At 31.0% G+C, this 16,932-nt stretch overlaps 1 protein-coding gene and 2 long non-coding RNA genes across 8 annotated transcripts; all 3 read right to left on the bottom strand.

The window, feature by feature from the left end:
• Positions 1-1,351: 1,351 nt before the first annotated feature.
• LOC148697231 (uncharacterized) lies at positions 1,352-4,724 on the bottom strand. 4 transcript variants are annotated; one of them, XR_015963222.1, is made up of 5 exons: positions 4,626-4,724; positions 4,418-4,492; positions 3,896-3,942; positions 2,889-2,975; positions 1,352-1,594 (listed from the first exon to the last, which is right to left on the bottom strand). It is a non-coding gene; the product is annotated as an uncharacterized LOC148697231 (long non-coding RNA). The 4 variants fall into 4 exon arrangements; XR_015963221.1 differs by having other exon boundaries at positions 4,418-4,720; XR_015963219.1 differs by lacking the exons at positions 4,418-4,492; positions 4,626-4,724 and having other exon boundaries at positions 3,896-4,077.
• A 25-nt stretch (positions 4,725-4,749) lies between these two features.
• Positions 4,750-5,789, bottom strand: LOC148697230 (uncharacterized). Its single transcript, XM_088695132.1, has one exon. The coding sequence runs from the start codon at positions 5,662-5,664 to the stop codon at positions 4,750-4,752; it is 915 nt and encodes a 304-aa protein (XP_088551258.1). The 5' UTR covers positions 5,665-5,789.
• A 2,727-nt stretch (positions 5,790-8,516) lies between these two features.
• Positions 8,517-12,402, bottom strand: LOC148697229 (uncharacterized). Of its 3 annotated transcripts, XR_015963217.1 has the most exons (4): positions 12,058-12,402; positions 9,942-10,572; positions 9,035-9,160; positions 8,517-8,881 (listed from the first exon to the last, which is right to left on the bottom strand). It is a non-coding gene; the product is annotated as an uncharacterized LOC148697229 (long non-coding RNA). The 3 variants fall into 3 exon arrangements; XR_015963216.1 differs by having other exon boundaries at positions 8,517-9,160; XR_015963218.1 differs by having other exon boundaries at positions 8,517-9,160; positions 10,457-10,572; positions 12,058-12,381.
• Between the last annotated feature and the right edge of the window lie 4,530 nt (positions 12,403-16,932).

Here is a 16,932-nt window from a genome sequence, read left to right as displayed (position 1 = left end):
ATCACCATCACTTGAAGATAGTGAGCAAAAATGCACTCGGTATTTGATTATAGACTTGAAGGGGAAGTTAACACTTTTTTTATGTTTTACGTATTTGTGAACACAGACGAAAGTTTAGAAGTAAATTGATTCTCATTTCTATGTCACATAACACAACAACTAAAATGATTTCAATTCTCATTCTTTGTAAATAAATATGACCTAAAAAATACAACAAAAGGATAAAGACAAAAAATTAAAATTAAAATTAAAATTAAAAAATTAAAAAAAAAAAGATTTTTTGGTTTAAGCAACTAAGGGTTAGTTTGATATTGCTGTTCTTTTTAAAGAAACCATTTCTGTTGTGATGTGAAAATAAACAACAGTAAAATAAGGTTGTTGAATGTTTGGTAAACTTTGTTTGTAAAAGTGTTTTTAATAAAAAAAACCAGTGTTTGACAAACTTTTATATAAATTGCTTTGAATATGTTAAATAACTAAAAATGATATGGTATTTCATTTGATATAATAATTGTCAAAAACAATAATATAGGGGCAAAAATTGTAATTTTGTAAAACATGTAGGGGTATATTTACCATTTGAAAATTTTATTAAATAAGCATTGATTACTATACTTTTAAGAAAAAAAAATGTAGACTTTGCTTTTGCTTTTCTTGACAACAATTTTTTAGAATATTTTTTTTTTCTTTACCAAACACGTTTAATGTTCTAGATTTTTTAATAAACTATTTTTTTTTTTAAGTACAATAATTTCAAAACAGCCCTAACTCAAGGATATGGTTGATTGTTTTTTGTTAGGGAAGCAATTACTCATCTTATTTTCCCTTTCTATTCTCGGATTAGAAGCGATGGAAACATGGAACTTATTGTTGTTCCCCCACTCGTAAGCATTTTGGTATGTCGACACAGACCCACCCCACAGTATTTGGTGGTTGTCCAAAAGGAATGACATATGGCATATCCTAAGAGATCCAAGGGGTCCCAACCCTTATGTGCTCCTAAGGAAATAATCACTAGCTACTAGCTAGAGGGAATTTCAATTACTAGTTCATTAATAGTTAATTAATAAAGCACATAAACAATGGGAATGAATGAGAGGAAAATGTAATGATGCTCTCTAATCTCTATGACTCTAACAAAGTCATAGGCCTCTCTACGTGATTCACCCTTTTTTCAGCTGCAATTGTGCTGGCTGGTTTGGAAAAGTCTAAAAAGAAAGTAATAAATTAAGAGAAACGTATGGAAGCAGGTTCTTGAAGGAGTAGCTTTAGATAAACACTAGCAATAGTGCCCGCGCGTTGCTGCGGGTCTTAAAACTACTGGATATAAAAGAAGAAAACAGTCAATGTAAACTTGTAATGGATAGTTTGTAATTAACAGGTTTTTAGTATGTTCATGCTATTTAAACAAAGAAAATATAATAAGAAAAAGAAGTAGAGTGTTGGCAGAAAGTGATGTAAGTTGCGGCATACCTGTAGTCAAGTCTGTGTAATTGATTTTAGTTGTGAACACCGGCAACATGTACAACTCAGAGAACAAAAAAAGCAGAAACTGAAGAAGAAAATGATGTGCACATAGAACATACTGCAGTAACTATAAATTAAGGTTAGAAGTGTTTTAATAGTGATAATAAATTTGTGGTGAAGAATTATGTATAAGAGGAAAACTGCTTTTATGAGTGTGAGTATATAACACGTCAAAACGATTATTAATAATTAACGAAATATTTGAAGTAAAAAAATATACATTTGATGTTGAAATTCGAGATAATAAATATAGCTGTAACTTATTAGAAGTGTTTAAATTGGCATTAACCGGTCGATAACAGTTTGTTCAATTATATTGAATATGATTAGACCATGTTACGATACGATGTTATAGGAAAACGAAGAAAAACTTATATAAGCTATTAGAAACAAAATATAATTGTAAATATAAAGTTGTGTCATTTGATTCTAAATAAGCATGTATATACTGACAGCAAAACGAAATCGTTAGGGTTTTATCCAAATTAGGAAAAATCTAAAATAAAAATTGAAAGACAACCTTAGATGAAAAAAAAAAAAAGACTAACTCTGTGAATTCTTAGCCCCCCGACTATTCATTGCATTTGGTAATTTTTTAATTTATACAAATAAAGAGTAAGTGAAATTGGATGCATACCTGGGATGAGAATTTGAATAACGTTTCAGAAAATATAAGTTTGTTGCAATTTAGTACAACAAAAATGAAAATTGATGTCTTTTGCAATAAAATATATTTAGTGATAGTGTTATATAAGACTGACAAAAGTATTGCAAATCATGCCATGATTAAATAGTAGTTTATTTGGCAATATTATAATTTTTAAAACAAAGTTAAATGTTGGTGATCTAAGACGGATCAGATTTACGTAAATTGGTAAACTTAGGTTTAATTATATGGAGTAAGAATCATCATTTCCGTCTTTTCTCTTCAGAGGAATTAACTATTACCAATTTATATAGATACTTTCTTCTTCTAACTTATTGTGAATACATGGTTAATTATTTGTTTGTCTAGCAAAAGGTTTAAGGCTAACATTTGGAAGTATAAACAGACATCCTTCCATTAAAGATAAATCCTGTCCATATTTTGTAAATCTGTGAAAGAACATATTAGATTAAAATATGTGGACATGGTATATCTCTAGTGAAAATGTCTACTTTTATACTTTTGGATGTTCAATTTAGCCTTTCAATATGCAAGCAAGTAATTTGTCATGTATTTAGATCATGTGAAAAGAAGATGGTTTGTATATATATTAGTAATAGCTAATTCCTCTGAAGAGAAAGCTTAGTAAAAATTGTAATTAAACGTAAAGCATTAACAAAACAAAATTAATAAAGTATTAATTAATTTTACATACCTTTGAATGTTTGCCTCTTCATTTTTTGAAAATGTATTTGTCAGCACTGTAAGCTCCTTGCTGAATTAGCAATTTTTTTTTTCCTTCCTAAAATTGTAAAATAAAGTGTTAAAAAAAAGTTTTATGGCAATTAATTATAATATATAATAATTAGTTGACATCGATGGAAAAATGGTGTCATACGTAGGAAGAAAGTATAAAAACCAAATTTGAATGTAAGAAATAAAAAACAATTTGTAATTCATTATCATGCATTGTTATCTGTTTTATGGTAAACATAAAAGATGAAAGGTTTAAGGAACTTTAGACAATTCTTCTATTACAACATGGAAATATTCTCATGGAAAAAACATAATTGAACCATGGAACTAATTATCTCACAAATAATGATTGTATGGATACCTAAGAGAAAACTGAACCAGATTTAAAGAATTGTACAGAGAGTTGTTTTATAGCTTTCATACGATCATCAATTAAGTTTTGCATAATTACGTCCCATAATTTTTAGGAATGAAACAAACACATATAGCACTCATACTCTGAAATGAAAATATTCTTTAATTTCTTCAGTAATAACGTTGTTAAGGGAGAGAATGAAACTGGAATTTTATATTTTGGAGATTTTAGTGCACACATACATATCACATGTGCACGGAAAGCAGATTGAATTCAAATTGCAATTATATCCTCAATTGGCAATCTAAGATTTTACCATCTAAAAAAGTAGACTTTTACAAATTTATGCAGTTTATTGTTTTATGAACTGAAATCCCTGTCAAAAAAATGTAATGACGGATGAGGAATTACAATTTCATACCAACATGAGCCTTGAAATGTTACATCTATAAATTCTGAGTTGAAGGAACCCAAAAGTTGAATTCGTAGCTTTCAAAGAGATGCAAAATTTTTCCTAAACTATTAAAGGCCAGGCTCATGACACATAATCTCTATGCAGCCAAAGAAGAAAAAAACTAAAAGCTAAGATATTGTATGTACATTTCAACTACCTTAGGTAAAGCAATGACATAGGCCTGATGTTCCAATGATGCAAAACCTGTAAAGTTGGGCAATTAGAAAAATTAATTCTTTTGGTTATAAATATTCAATTAGATACATTTTAAATAAGAACCAGACAAAAAATGCACATAAACGTGAGTTATGAAGATTGAGACAGCATAGAGGAAATGAAATAGACCTCATCAAGAGTAATACTACTGTAGTTTGTATAAGGTGCCCAATCCTTAATGTCTTCAATTAGATTCATTTTAAATAGGATCAGCTGCTGCTATTTTTTCGATGTAGGACAATCGGGTCCTAAAGTTTCCCCAATAGAAAACTCTAACTCTAAAATATGATTATATATCAAAATTTATAAACAAAGTCAGAGGAAACATTATGATTATTGAGCTAGTATTGAATAATGGGTACAAAACTGAAACTTTTGGATGGTTAACCTTGTTTGCAGATGAAGTTAAGCATCCCGAAAAACCAAAACAAATCAATTTAACATAAAAGTTTGTACTACTCACCTCAAATCGGCCGGAGAACTCATAATGGAATTTCTACCTCGCAATTTTTCCGTAACCTTTTCCATCTCAGTATTTCTAAATAGGACATGGATTCTATAACATTAGTTAAAGAAAAAATTTATCTACACTACACATATGTAGATCAATTCCCAATAAATTAAGATGAAATCAAGGTATGGAATATATTAATTTAGGGTTGGAAAATCACCTCGAAATTTCAGTCGACAGAGATTGAGCAAGAAAGCTGAGAGACGAAGACATTGGGAGAGATGGAAGAGAGAGAAGTGATTTGAGAGATGAGAAAGTGAGAGATGCAGAGTCTTTGAATTGGGTTAATTTTCTTGTAAATTTTGTAACACATCTTTAAAAATAATATTCAAAGTACAGTTTTTAACACTACTCTCTACATTTTCTATTAAAATTTTTAAACCTTCTCTTGATGTCACTCTTGATAATGCTACATATAATTGGCCATGTGTAAAAACAGGTTCTGGAAGATATAAACCAACTTGTTTAAGAGATTGTCCTTGACTTTTATTGATTGTCATTGCATAACATGCTCTAATTGGAAATTGACGTCTTTTGAAGATGAAAGGCCACTTATTTTCTGTAGCTGTAAGAGTGATTCTTGGTATAAAAACTTTATGACCAATATTAGTACCAGTAAGAATTTTAGCTTCAATAATTCTATCAAATAATTGAGTAACAACTAATCTAATTCCATTACACAAACCTGAAGACTGATTTAAGTTTCGTAGTAGCATAATAGGCATTCCTATTTTTAATACCAAATTATGTGCATGTAAACTATTGAATTCAAGCTTGTTTAAAAATTCTGTGGGGTACATTATTTCAAGATTTTCAACATTTGCATTTGAAGAACATAAAGAATCATAACTCAAAAATGTTTGTTGTTGTCCAGGTAATAAATTAATTATATAATTATTCACATCTGTAACAGTTGTATTTCGAGGTGTTATAATAGCTCTTTCCCTTAAATAAGCAAAATTGTCAAAAAAAGTTTCAAAACTCGGGTATGTTGCAGAAAAAATTGAATGGATAGCATTTGTAGAACAATCAATTATCAAATCTTGTGGTATTTGAATCAAAGATGAATCCCTATCAATTGAATTATTCACATTGTTTGCATCATTAATTTGTCCATCACCAATTTGTAGAATCCAATTTGCAAAAGAACTAATTTTATTTTTTTCTTCAATACTCAATCCATTTTTTGACAATCTCATATTTTCTTTCAAATGAAAATTTTTAAAATATGGCCATAAATAAGAACTATTCAATGAAGCATTTATTATATCCTCTTTAGTTCCTTCAGGAATAACAGGCAATATTTGTCGAAAATCACCACCCAATAAAAGAGTTTTTCCACCAAATGGAACATTTTTATTGAAAGCTTGTGAATTTGACAAAATATCCGAAAATGATTTATCCAATGCTTCAAAATAATATTTATGATTCATAGGTGCTTCATCCCATATAATTAAATCTGTTTTTTCAATTAATCCTGCAAGATGAGTTTTTTTTTTTATTGAACAAATTGAAGAATCAGTAATAATCAAAGGGATTTTAAATCTAGAATGGGCTGTTCTACCACCTGGTAATAATAATGATGCTATTCCTGATGATGCAACAGCTAGAACAATTTTACCGTCTGATCTAAGCTTACTTGTAATTGTATCCCATAAAAATGTTTTTCCAGTGCCTCCATGACCATAAACAAAGAATAGACCTCCTTTTTTTGCATTCACAGCATTTAAAACACAATCATAAACATGTTTTTGACCTTGGTTAAGGTGATTTCAAAAGTGCATGTTTCTTATAAAGTTCTTCACAATCATAATTTAATTCTTCTCTCAAAAGCCTATTTTGAATTTCTAACATTTTTTCTGCATTAGGCATGGGAAGATGATATTTTTTCAAAGAGGTAGATGCATTATTAAAAAGTAATTCTAATTCAAATAGCATTGAATTTTTTAATTCATGTTCTGGCACAATCATATCTGGAATTGCAAAAGTTTTTCGCAATTTATATAAAATGTCATCATACATGTTTTTCCAATGACTATCAAAAAGATTTTGAGGATTTGCTACATCACAAAATAAAATTATTGTGACAAACAATTGTCTCAATTGAGCAGACGATGCAATATGTGCAGCACTTGATAAAGCCTCAATCCATTCTTTATCATCACCTAATAGTCCTAATGATTTGCATGCAAAATGGTAGGAAGAATGTACAACACCATTAATTGTTTTTAAATCCTCAAAACTAATGGCGCCTTTTTTTAAATTCAAAAGCATTCTCAAATAATATAATTCGCCAGATGCAGGATGTACATATGCTATTCTGCCAATTGATGCTTTATATTTTCTTGGCTTCCAAGTTTTTTTCTTTACATCATACAAAAATTTTGTGGGAATTTGTGCATAAGTTAGTTCACGCGCGTTAGGAAAATTTTTGTTCAATTCAAACCAACTTGTTAACATTGTGTTTTCAAAAGCTTTTTGATTAATGATTGACTGTAGTGATTGATCAGCTGTAAAAACAACATTTTGTTCCAATGGTAAATGAACTGGTAATCGCTCTACAGAAGGCTCTCTATGATGTATGAAATATTGAAAAAGTCTTCCTCCTCTTAACAATGTACTTAATGGTGGTTCTCGCTCTTGAATTTGATAAGCAATGAAAGCTCTCATTGGTATTCTTTGTCTTTTAGTTTTTTTACCTCTATAATTTTCATTCCATTTTAAATCTGGTCTATAACCATCTTCACCATATGGAAAAAGAATTGGATATTGCAGAGACATAAATTTAGGATTCAACTTTGTTACACGTTTTAATTCGTGACTTTTAGACTCTATAATAATATCTCGATTAGAATCATACAATCCTATATCTCCAACTATCAAACCACCTATTTCATCAGTTGTAGGTTGCTCATATTGTTTGCTATCATTTAATTGCCTGCCTAGCAAAGTCATTTTTAATGAAGAAAGACCATCGTTTTCAAATTTATCTCTTGCCATTAGAAAAAGTTTAACCAATTCATTTGATGCATCAAACATTTTGATTAACCCTTCTACAATTGTTGGATCTAGGCTTTGATTGTTTCCATTGGAATTAAAAACTTTAAGTAGATTTTCCACCTCATTATATGTATCATAGACATAAAGTTGAGCAAATTTTGGAGACTCATTATCAACAGGCAAAAGAGATCCCATTAAATGACAAACTTGACCACTGATTTTGAAAATATAAGGGCTTGATCCATTGTTAATTGAGTTATCAACTTTGGCTCCCATTGAAGTGAATGCAAACATTGAGTTATAAGTTCTAATATTTTGTCGAAATGATAAATTTTTTTGCCCTTTAGTTGGATCAAGTAAGTAATCTAAAAATGGTGGTGCTGGTTTTGGATTTGGAAACTTAATTTTTCCTTGTTGGCACAAAGAGTGAAAACAGGTAGATCGTTTTTACACTTTGGTTTAAGAGACTCTTTTAGCCAAAAAAAAGCACCACAATGAACACACTTATAACTTTTATCTCCTAAGTCCGCATTAACTTTTATCTCCTAAGTCCGCATATTCCTTAACAACTCCTACAAAAAAAGATACAAAAACAAAACAAAATGAGCATAATATTATTTAGGCAATTAGAAAATTGAAATTCATGATATATCAAATTAATAGATGCATAAATTAAGAACTAACCTTTTCTATTCTTTTGAAAAAATGCTTGACCCTTGTTCATAAGATTATTATTCTAATCATCAAAGGTTTGTTGAGTATTTTTTGTAGATTGGTCTAATACATTGACAACCTTTTTTCCCTTTTTATCTCTTAAGAGAACATTTTTTTCAACAACAGTCATGCAATGTGATTCATTGATATTGGAAGAACTTATGTTTTCAACATCTTGTTGAACAGAAGATGTGCTAGTACCATCTTGGTAGTCAATGGTTGAGTTTTCCTGAATAATTGGACTACTCTTAGATAAGAAAACATCGACATAGTTTTGTATACAACTTATTCTACACACTCTTTTAAATTGTCTGTCATATTCAGATAAAACATAGGATTGATTATTGACAAACTCTTTCTCGTGTTCTGTATCATTAATTGTTAAAGCATTTGCAAGTCTTTTTGACATGATGGAATCAAATTGTAATACAAATTTGAAAACAAATTAGTGCAAACCACACTGGAAAAAGAGACAAAAAATGAAAAAAAGAAGTATCAACAAACACATAATGTGAAGATTAAACAAATATATACTATAATGATTAAAAAGAATAGATCACCCAAATTTTAAAATGCGACTGGAAAAAAAAAGTTATAAAAAAAAAAAGAAGATTAAAAAAAGTAAAGTTTAAAACTAAATAATTTAAAATTTAAAATTGCTCACCTTTAACAATTGAAATTTTAGAAAATACGATAGCCAATCTGTTCAAAAAGGCAAACAACAAACAATTATTACAATGGACAATAGAATTTAGTTCAGCAACAAATGGCAAGAAACAAAATATAAAACAAATAATAAATAGAACTTAAAAAAATTTAAAAATTAACAAAGTAATAAGATAACTACATTCTTACTTCTTATAGTTCAGTTGTGAAACTATGCACCAATGCAACATGTAACCACAGAGCAAAATTTATTTTGCAGATAAGTTTTCAATGGGAGTATCACTTCTTACTTGTCTTATCCACGCTGAGTGGAAACTGCAAAGATCAACAGTATTAACAATGTTTATTCTCAATGAAAAACAAATTACAAAAAATAAAAAAACCAATTGATTTTTACTAATACATAAATTATATAAATTGATGGCTAGATTATCAAATATATCGTGAGAAAATAGGAGCCCTAAAACTTTTTTAAACAATGGGTGACACAGAATTAACAAATACACCTGTTCAAAGAAATGTATATGTTAACTAAAACAAAAATTGTTATCACAATAGAAAATTGTAATATCACTCCGTGATATTGACAGTTTTTGCAAACATCTAACTTTTTTAATAACACAGTATATGACTATAAAAAAGCATTTTACATATAATTTATCTATGATATTCACAATTTTACTAAAAACGATAACACAGTTAACTACAAAAATAAAAACTATCTATGGTTCCAAGAATCATGATTAACACAACGTGGAACCGATGGGTTTAAAATGTATAAGCTAAAATTAAAAGTAACTTCTCAGATAAAAAGGTAATATACAGAGTAAAGGAAAAAAAAAAACAAAAGACTATACTGCATAGATAACATTGATAAAAAAAAAACAAAACATTCTATTTTTATGAGAATGTACTATCTAGTTATAAAATTATAACATAAAGTAGCTCAACATTATAACTTAAGTAAAGAAATATTTGAAAAGAATGATTTGATATACAATTTAGAGCCACAGTATTAAATACAATCAGACAATTGTCAAACAAAAGGAAGAAATATAATCTTGAACACAATATTAACAAAGTGAAAAGCACTTACAAACACAATCAATTGTCTGTAAACTTGACAGCTGAAAGCTAACTTGGCAGTTAAAATTACAATAGGAACTGAGATGCAGCAAAGATTTTTTTTTTTTTTTTCAACCAAAAATAATCTGCAGATGATTGCAAACAAAGAAATAATTACTTCTCAAATAAATATAAAACGAATTTAAAATATTTCAAGGCTACTTTTAATAACAGCATAATAAAGATAAAGATTTTATCAACATGACTCTCAATTTTATGCAGGTTGGGATAATCCAATTTAAAAGAAAGGGATTTCTTCCCTAATTGTTGTGATAAGAATCACTTAAAGACAATAAGAACCACTCCAATTCATAATAGCAGAGTGTGCTCGTACATAAGAGATGCTTATGCCACCTCCAAACTTCTCAGAAGAAATGATGTTGATGCATTAGCGATTCATACAACTGGAAGGTACAGTTTCTTAATAATTGAAAAGTAAGCATACATGTTAACTACTATTAAGCTGGTTGAGGGAAGAACTTTTACCACTTCTATGGATGTTCTATGCGCTTTAATCTAATTGAGCTCAAAACTTCAACATTAATTCAAGCATAGGTAGTCACACTTTGCTAAGCCTTAATTTCTTCAAACACCAATATTTCCTGCAAGAAAAAACCGAATCACATTAGACAACGGCATTGAATACAGTAAAAAAATCAACGAAACAGTCAATGCAATACGAAAAAACTTCAATCTTACATCAACCAACCAATCAATGTACAGGAAAACCCTAACCTAAAAGACCAAAATTTTCCAAAACGAAAAATGCAATTAGATGGAACAACCAGACACAAATGTCGGAAAAAAGCAGAAAACATTCCACATAAAAAAACCCACACACCTTAATCGAAAAGGGTTTCCAAGATTGGACAGAGAAACCCTAAAATCGATAAATCAGTATTTCTTAAAACAAAAAATGCGATCAAATTAAACAACGATGCTAAAAACACGAAAAAAATAGGAAAGAACTGATAAAAAAACGCAAAGATTTTAATTTTACACCAATCGATCTACAAATTTTCTTCCTAATCAAAGAAAAGAGAAAAAGAATAAAATAGACAAACCACCTAAAACACCGCAATCAGCCAGAAAACCCACCTCTTCAGACAGCAGGCGATCAACACGAACAGAGAAGCAAGGAAACACGAAGATCAAACATGGAAAAAAGCAGAGAAACAGAGAGCAGGCGAAAGCAAAAAGCAACGGAAGAAAATGAGAGAGGGTTCGAGCACCTTCCCGTATGTAGACTCACTCTACCAAGGGGCAAAATCGCGAATTCATGTAGCATCTTTTAAAGGGCTGAAAACCATACGTTAGATTAGGAGCAAAATCGGATTGGCACTGTTAATGAACAGTGCCAATCCGCTGAGCTTTAGTATATACTTGCTCGCTGATTTCAAATCACTCTAATTCTCATCCCATTTAACAGGTTTTGAATTGCTACTAACTTCTACAATTCTCAAATCACAAAATTCCAATAAGGGCATATGCCGAAACACAAAAAAAATCCATACAGTGATCATTTAAGGATTGACATACAAAAAAAATCCATAATTCAAACTTTAAAATGTAGAACAGACAAAGAAAACCCAAAAGTTAATCATGGCCATTTTTCTTCTTTTAAATTCCGAACAAAAATCAAACCACAGATAATCAGAACAACCAAACCCAAAAATTTCCCCAAAAAAAACCTGAACAACAATAAAATTAATTAGTCTAAACCTTAAACCGCAGCCATATCCTTCCTCAACAATTTTTAAATTTTAATTAAAACACAAAAAATATGAAAAAAAGGTTAAAGATAAATTATATAACCGTAGCCATATCCATTTGTCGGCAATCTTTCAATTCTAGTTAAAACGCAAAAATTATTAAAAAAAAAACGCTTAAAGATAAGTTATATACCTGATCCAGAGAGCGTTTGCAAACTCCCACAACAAAACCCTAAAATTGGAAGATATAGGTTTGCGGCAGCCAAAAACGAAATCAGACAAAAGATCCACATGCAAATCAGCAAAAAAAAATAAATAAAGAGAACACTTAGCAAGAATCGAATTTTACAACAACCAATTGAAAATTTTTCTTACCAACCAAAGCAGCCAAACCGTTGCGATTCCTCCGCAGAGAACAGCGGGAAAAAAACAGTCCAACCACCCTTCTAAACGATCGGATCGCGAGGAAAACAGCGAGATACACACAGAAACACAGACAAACACAAAGAGAGACGGAAAAGCAGAGAGAAGAAAAGAAGAGGAAAGAGAGAAATGAAAGATGCTTCCAGCATCTTCCCTAGATAAGCCGATATCTACGCACGCGCAGCACGTATCATGAAGGACAAAATGGACAATTTACTGCATAATCCCACTAAAGCCGAAAAACCATGAAGAAAATGAGGGACGAAACCGGAACGGCACTGTTAATGAACAGTGCCAATCCACTGGCTTTTAGTATATATAGAATATTTGTTAAAGAGAGCAACAACTAAAGAGAAAAGATGACTTGTGTGATCAACCACCAGCTTACTGTGTAGCTAGTTCCTTTCGACTCCACTGTCTAATCTTAACCTCTTTTGACATCATTTCTTGACCATCAAGGAAAATTTTCAAGAGTACAGAGATGAGTATATTAGAGTATGAGTATGATTTTGAATCCTAGAAATCATGTAGTGTTTTAAGTTGGTATAAAAAAAGTCTAAATAAAAGAGTTGGGGTTGTCTTAGTCAATTTGGAATTGAAACTATGAAATTGTCGACTTAATATTCATAGTTGTATGAGAATTCTATTGCAGTGTTCTGGAATGACTAATATAGAATAATTATAAGGATTGTTTTGCTCTAAATAGAGGTCACTGTTCTCACAATATTACGGTTAATAGTTGAACCAAAGATCGATTGTTTGGCTAAGCATTGTGAATTTGCAAGAGAGGAGAAGGTGTTATGTTTAGAGGTATGTCACGGCTTCGTCTTCGACTATGTCCACAGGTGTGTTTTCTATATTCATGTCCTTTCAAGTAAAAGTATGGTTCATGTATGAAATTGTGGTTTAAATGCTTTATTATTCGAGTTTGTTTAATTAGTGTATGCGCGCGTGCGCGTATATTATGCACATTGCACACGCTTGTGTACTCTGCATCTATCACAGAAAGAAGTTTTGTTTTGAATCAACAATCAAGGGAAAAAATGGATTTTCATATGTGGTTTTCTTTCAATGCGAGAGAGGGTTGACATGTAGTGACGATGGGTAATCATGAATTTGCTTAAGTATCTATGTCCAAGCAAGATGTCAACCGAGCACTTAGTTTTGGGAATGGTGAGACTTTAATATTCTCTTCCACTTGATTAATTATCATTAGTCTTAGAAACATTTTCCCCAAGTTTATAAAAACAAAACGAGATTATTATTATTAGGGGTTTTTATTTGTCAAGAGATAAACTAGATATTATTGGGTTTTCATAAAATAGAAAGTAAAAGAAAAATAGGATTACTGGATTACTCCTTATCATGAGAATGACTGGGGAGTATAAGGACGAACATTTTTTTATTAATGACATCATTTATTTATTTGGAAGATGTTAAAGTGAGCTGGAATGGGTATTACAAGTAGAACGATACTTGGTTCCACAAGGTTACGAAATGAGTCATTTTGGATAATGTTAGGGAGATTAAATTTTTAAAACAAATTTGCATACCAAATGATGTGTCACCACTAAGAAATAAGCACGTTAATCGACACTTACTTAATAATCCAATCATTTACAATCACCTCAGTTGGTTTGCAAATTTGATTTAAAAAGTTGGTCTTCCTAGCATTACACTTTACAAAATAGATGTGGTTCCTCCATATGCTAATACCTTGTCACTCTTTTTCTTTTTATCTTTTTATTTTAAGCAACTTATTCCACTGAACAATATTTGGCCACTCAAAGATGAGTGGGAGTTTTTATTCAAAATTGTTTGTTGCCGATGTATAGAATTTTGTGTTTATAATCAGAACCGTCTATATTATAAATCACTCTATAAATATCATTTCTATTAAAAAAAAAAAAAAGCAATTAGAACTAAGGTCGTTTAGTCATCAAATTGTATAAAAGTAGATTAACAGAATTGGTAAAAGCATTGCGCACCGTCTATGTTTTTGCTATAATAGATTGACTAAACGACCTTATTTTTATTTTTATTTTTTTATATATTTTTTATTTTTTTGCAGAGATGATCTTTACAAAGTGATTCATAGTATAAACAGTTCCGATCATAAACACAAAATTCTATAAATCGACAACAATTTTAAGTAGAAACTCCTACTTATTATTGAGCAGCCAATCATTGTTTTATTTCACCTCCTTTTTATGTAGGACTTCGTTCAAAATCTTGTGGAGCCAAGTACTATTACTGGAAGTATATCAGTTGTTGATATTTTATGTGTTATTTTGGAATTATTTGAAGGGAAAATTTTTTAAATGTCATATGAACTTGTTCATATTTTTTCAATTTGTCATATAAACTAAAATTTTAAGTAATTTGTCATACAACTTTACAAAATCATTAATTTGTCATCTAATCCTAACTCCATTAAGTTTTTCATCCAATATAACTCATGTGCTTCGAACATGACTTGTGTTTGGGGTTACTTAGGTCATTTAAACATCTTTTCACAAGTTTTTTTACTTTTCTTCAGTACAAACACTTAAATTTTTTACTTTTCTTTAGCGCATATGCATCTACAACTCCATTTATGGCACAAAACGTCAACTTGTGTCTCATTTATAGAGCCCGTGCATGCTAAAATGCAAATTCCCACTCATGTATTATTAAATATTTGAAATAACCAGAAGAGAGTGCTGATAGGTGCATTAGTTATCATATTTTCATCTTAATTATGCCTAAGTTTTGTTAAGGAATTGATCTTAAAAGAGCCTTATTACTTTCCTTTTCTCAGTTTCAGCCATTCTGTGCACTTAGGACGTTTTTGGTGATAATTAGACTTTTCGGAGGACTTTTGATGCAAGGCTAACTGGAGAAGGAAGCTGAGAGGCTGAAGATCGTTATGTTCAAATTTCATAATTTTCCATGGAGCCATTCATTCCAGTTTCACAAATGAATCCCGCAGAAGTTGTTTTCTGTTCAGAATTGCGCAGCTGTAGGAGAATGAAGATTTGAAGGCTTTCCCGATTTTTCCTAGTGACGTGCGATATATGCCTGGAAAGATAAGAGATAAAGCTACGTTCGTCATATTTTTACAGAATTTTCCAAAAGAAAAATCGACCCCAAATCTGGCGTGCAAGACAGATGACGTGTTTCCCAAGCCAAGAAGGATTCTTTCCTAGTTTGTGTCATTAATTGTTTAGGAGTTTGTTTTATTTTAGGAGAGTTTCTCCCAGACCTTTTAGGGTTTTTCTAGTTTAAATAAGGTCCCTAAGCTCTCTCTCATCCATCATCCATCCATCCATACATCCATCCATCCATCCATCATCCATCCATCTACCCCCGCATAACCCATAACACCGCACCATACTACCATTCACCATCTCCGCAATAAGTGAAGAAGAGCTTAGGGACGTGCTTTGCCATGGATTCCGGGTTCTATCTTTCTTTTATTTTTATTTCTATGTGTAACTAAGTTATTTTCTAAGGTTTATGATGAAGCCATGACATGAATATTTGCGAAGTACTTTGTTGATTATTATCCGATTATATGCCATGTTATATTCTTAATCTTTGTGGGTATTTTATTCTAGGTTTGAGTTTCTAATGACTGATCACCTTTAGAAATTTTGCATCTAGAGATTTAGATAAATCTATGAGGATAACCAATATCAATTAGGTTTATTGGAACTAAGATTAAGAAGAGTAGACAAACTAGTGAGGATGACCAATATCAAGCTAGTCCTACTTGGTTGACATGATTCTTCTTTGCTTAATGGGTTTCTATGTGTTTAATTGTATGCCTAACCAATAGGATATAATTATCATGTAAAGATACAAGAGCTGATGTCTGACCACGGATTAATTCAGACTTTAGAAAGAACAACCTTTAACATTGGCATGGTAATTGGATAGTAATTGGCTCTAGGAAAAGTAAATAGGATTGTTATTGGTGGATTCATAACCTTAGGTTTTCTTGTGTCGTGTCCTTGATTTAGTTAATTGTCTTTTCTTTTTCTTGTTAATTTTTGACACACCCCGAATCTAAAATGGAGCGTGCTGGCCATCATGTGAGGGTGACATAGCCAAGTGCACAGTGCGGAAGCAAGAAAGTGAAAAATACGAGGAAAGCACAGTGCGGAAGCAAGAAAGTGAAAAATACGAGGAAAATAAAGTTAACAAAATAATTACAATAAAAGATCAGTGAGTGCTAGTGACAAACACGAAAGGAACATGCAAAGTAGGAGTTCAAGTATCCTAGGTGCAGTCCAGAATAAACAAATACTACATAAGTGATAACTAGAAAATCCTACATGGAGGGTGCTCTATCAAAAATGCCTCGATGCCTTGTTCGTCACCCACGTCCTTGCTACCTAAAACCTGGAGGGGAGCAAAACAGAAAACGTGAGTGGGCAAAAACAAAGTTAGTTTTTTAAACCATTTCAATATCAAGTAATAACCCCTCTCTGTAAAACCCGTATACTTTCCAGAAAATACTATATGTACTCGTATATCAAAACATGCTAAAACGATAAAGCTCAAATATGCCATGCTAGAATATGTTGCGTCAGAATATCCAAACAAATAATATAAGCATCAAGCAGGTGAGATAAAACAAATCATAATATGCCAGTGATATCAATACATCAGCTGGAGTCACCTAAAGTAACCTGTATGGCTGAAACTATAGCTCCTCAATCACTATCCTGCACACGAGTCGGAACCACCTATAGTGGTCTGTACGACAGGCTGGGTGTAAATAAATACGCTCAGTGCTACGATCACGTGAAGGCTGTACGATGTATGGCAAGTTACCTACGA

The sequence above is a fragment of the Pyrus communis genome, chromosome 5 (genome assembly GCF_041283825.1).
Source record: "Pyrus communis isolate YQ-2024b chromosome 5, ASM4128382v1, whole genome shotgun sequence".
Lineage (NCBI taxonomy): Eukaryota > Viridiplantae > Streptophyta > Magnoliopsida > Rosales > Rosaceae > Pyrus > Pyrus communis.
The sequence above is the reverse complement of the archived record's forward strand: the minus strand, read 5'-3'. Positions and strand labels throughout refer to the sequence as shown.

Excerpts from the sequence above, each read along its gene's own strand:
- LOC148697230 (XM_088695132.1), bottom strand. The coding sequence starts at position 5,664 with ATGAGATTGTCAAAAAATGGATTGAGTATTGAAGAAAAAAATAAAATT.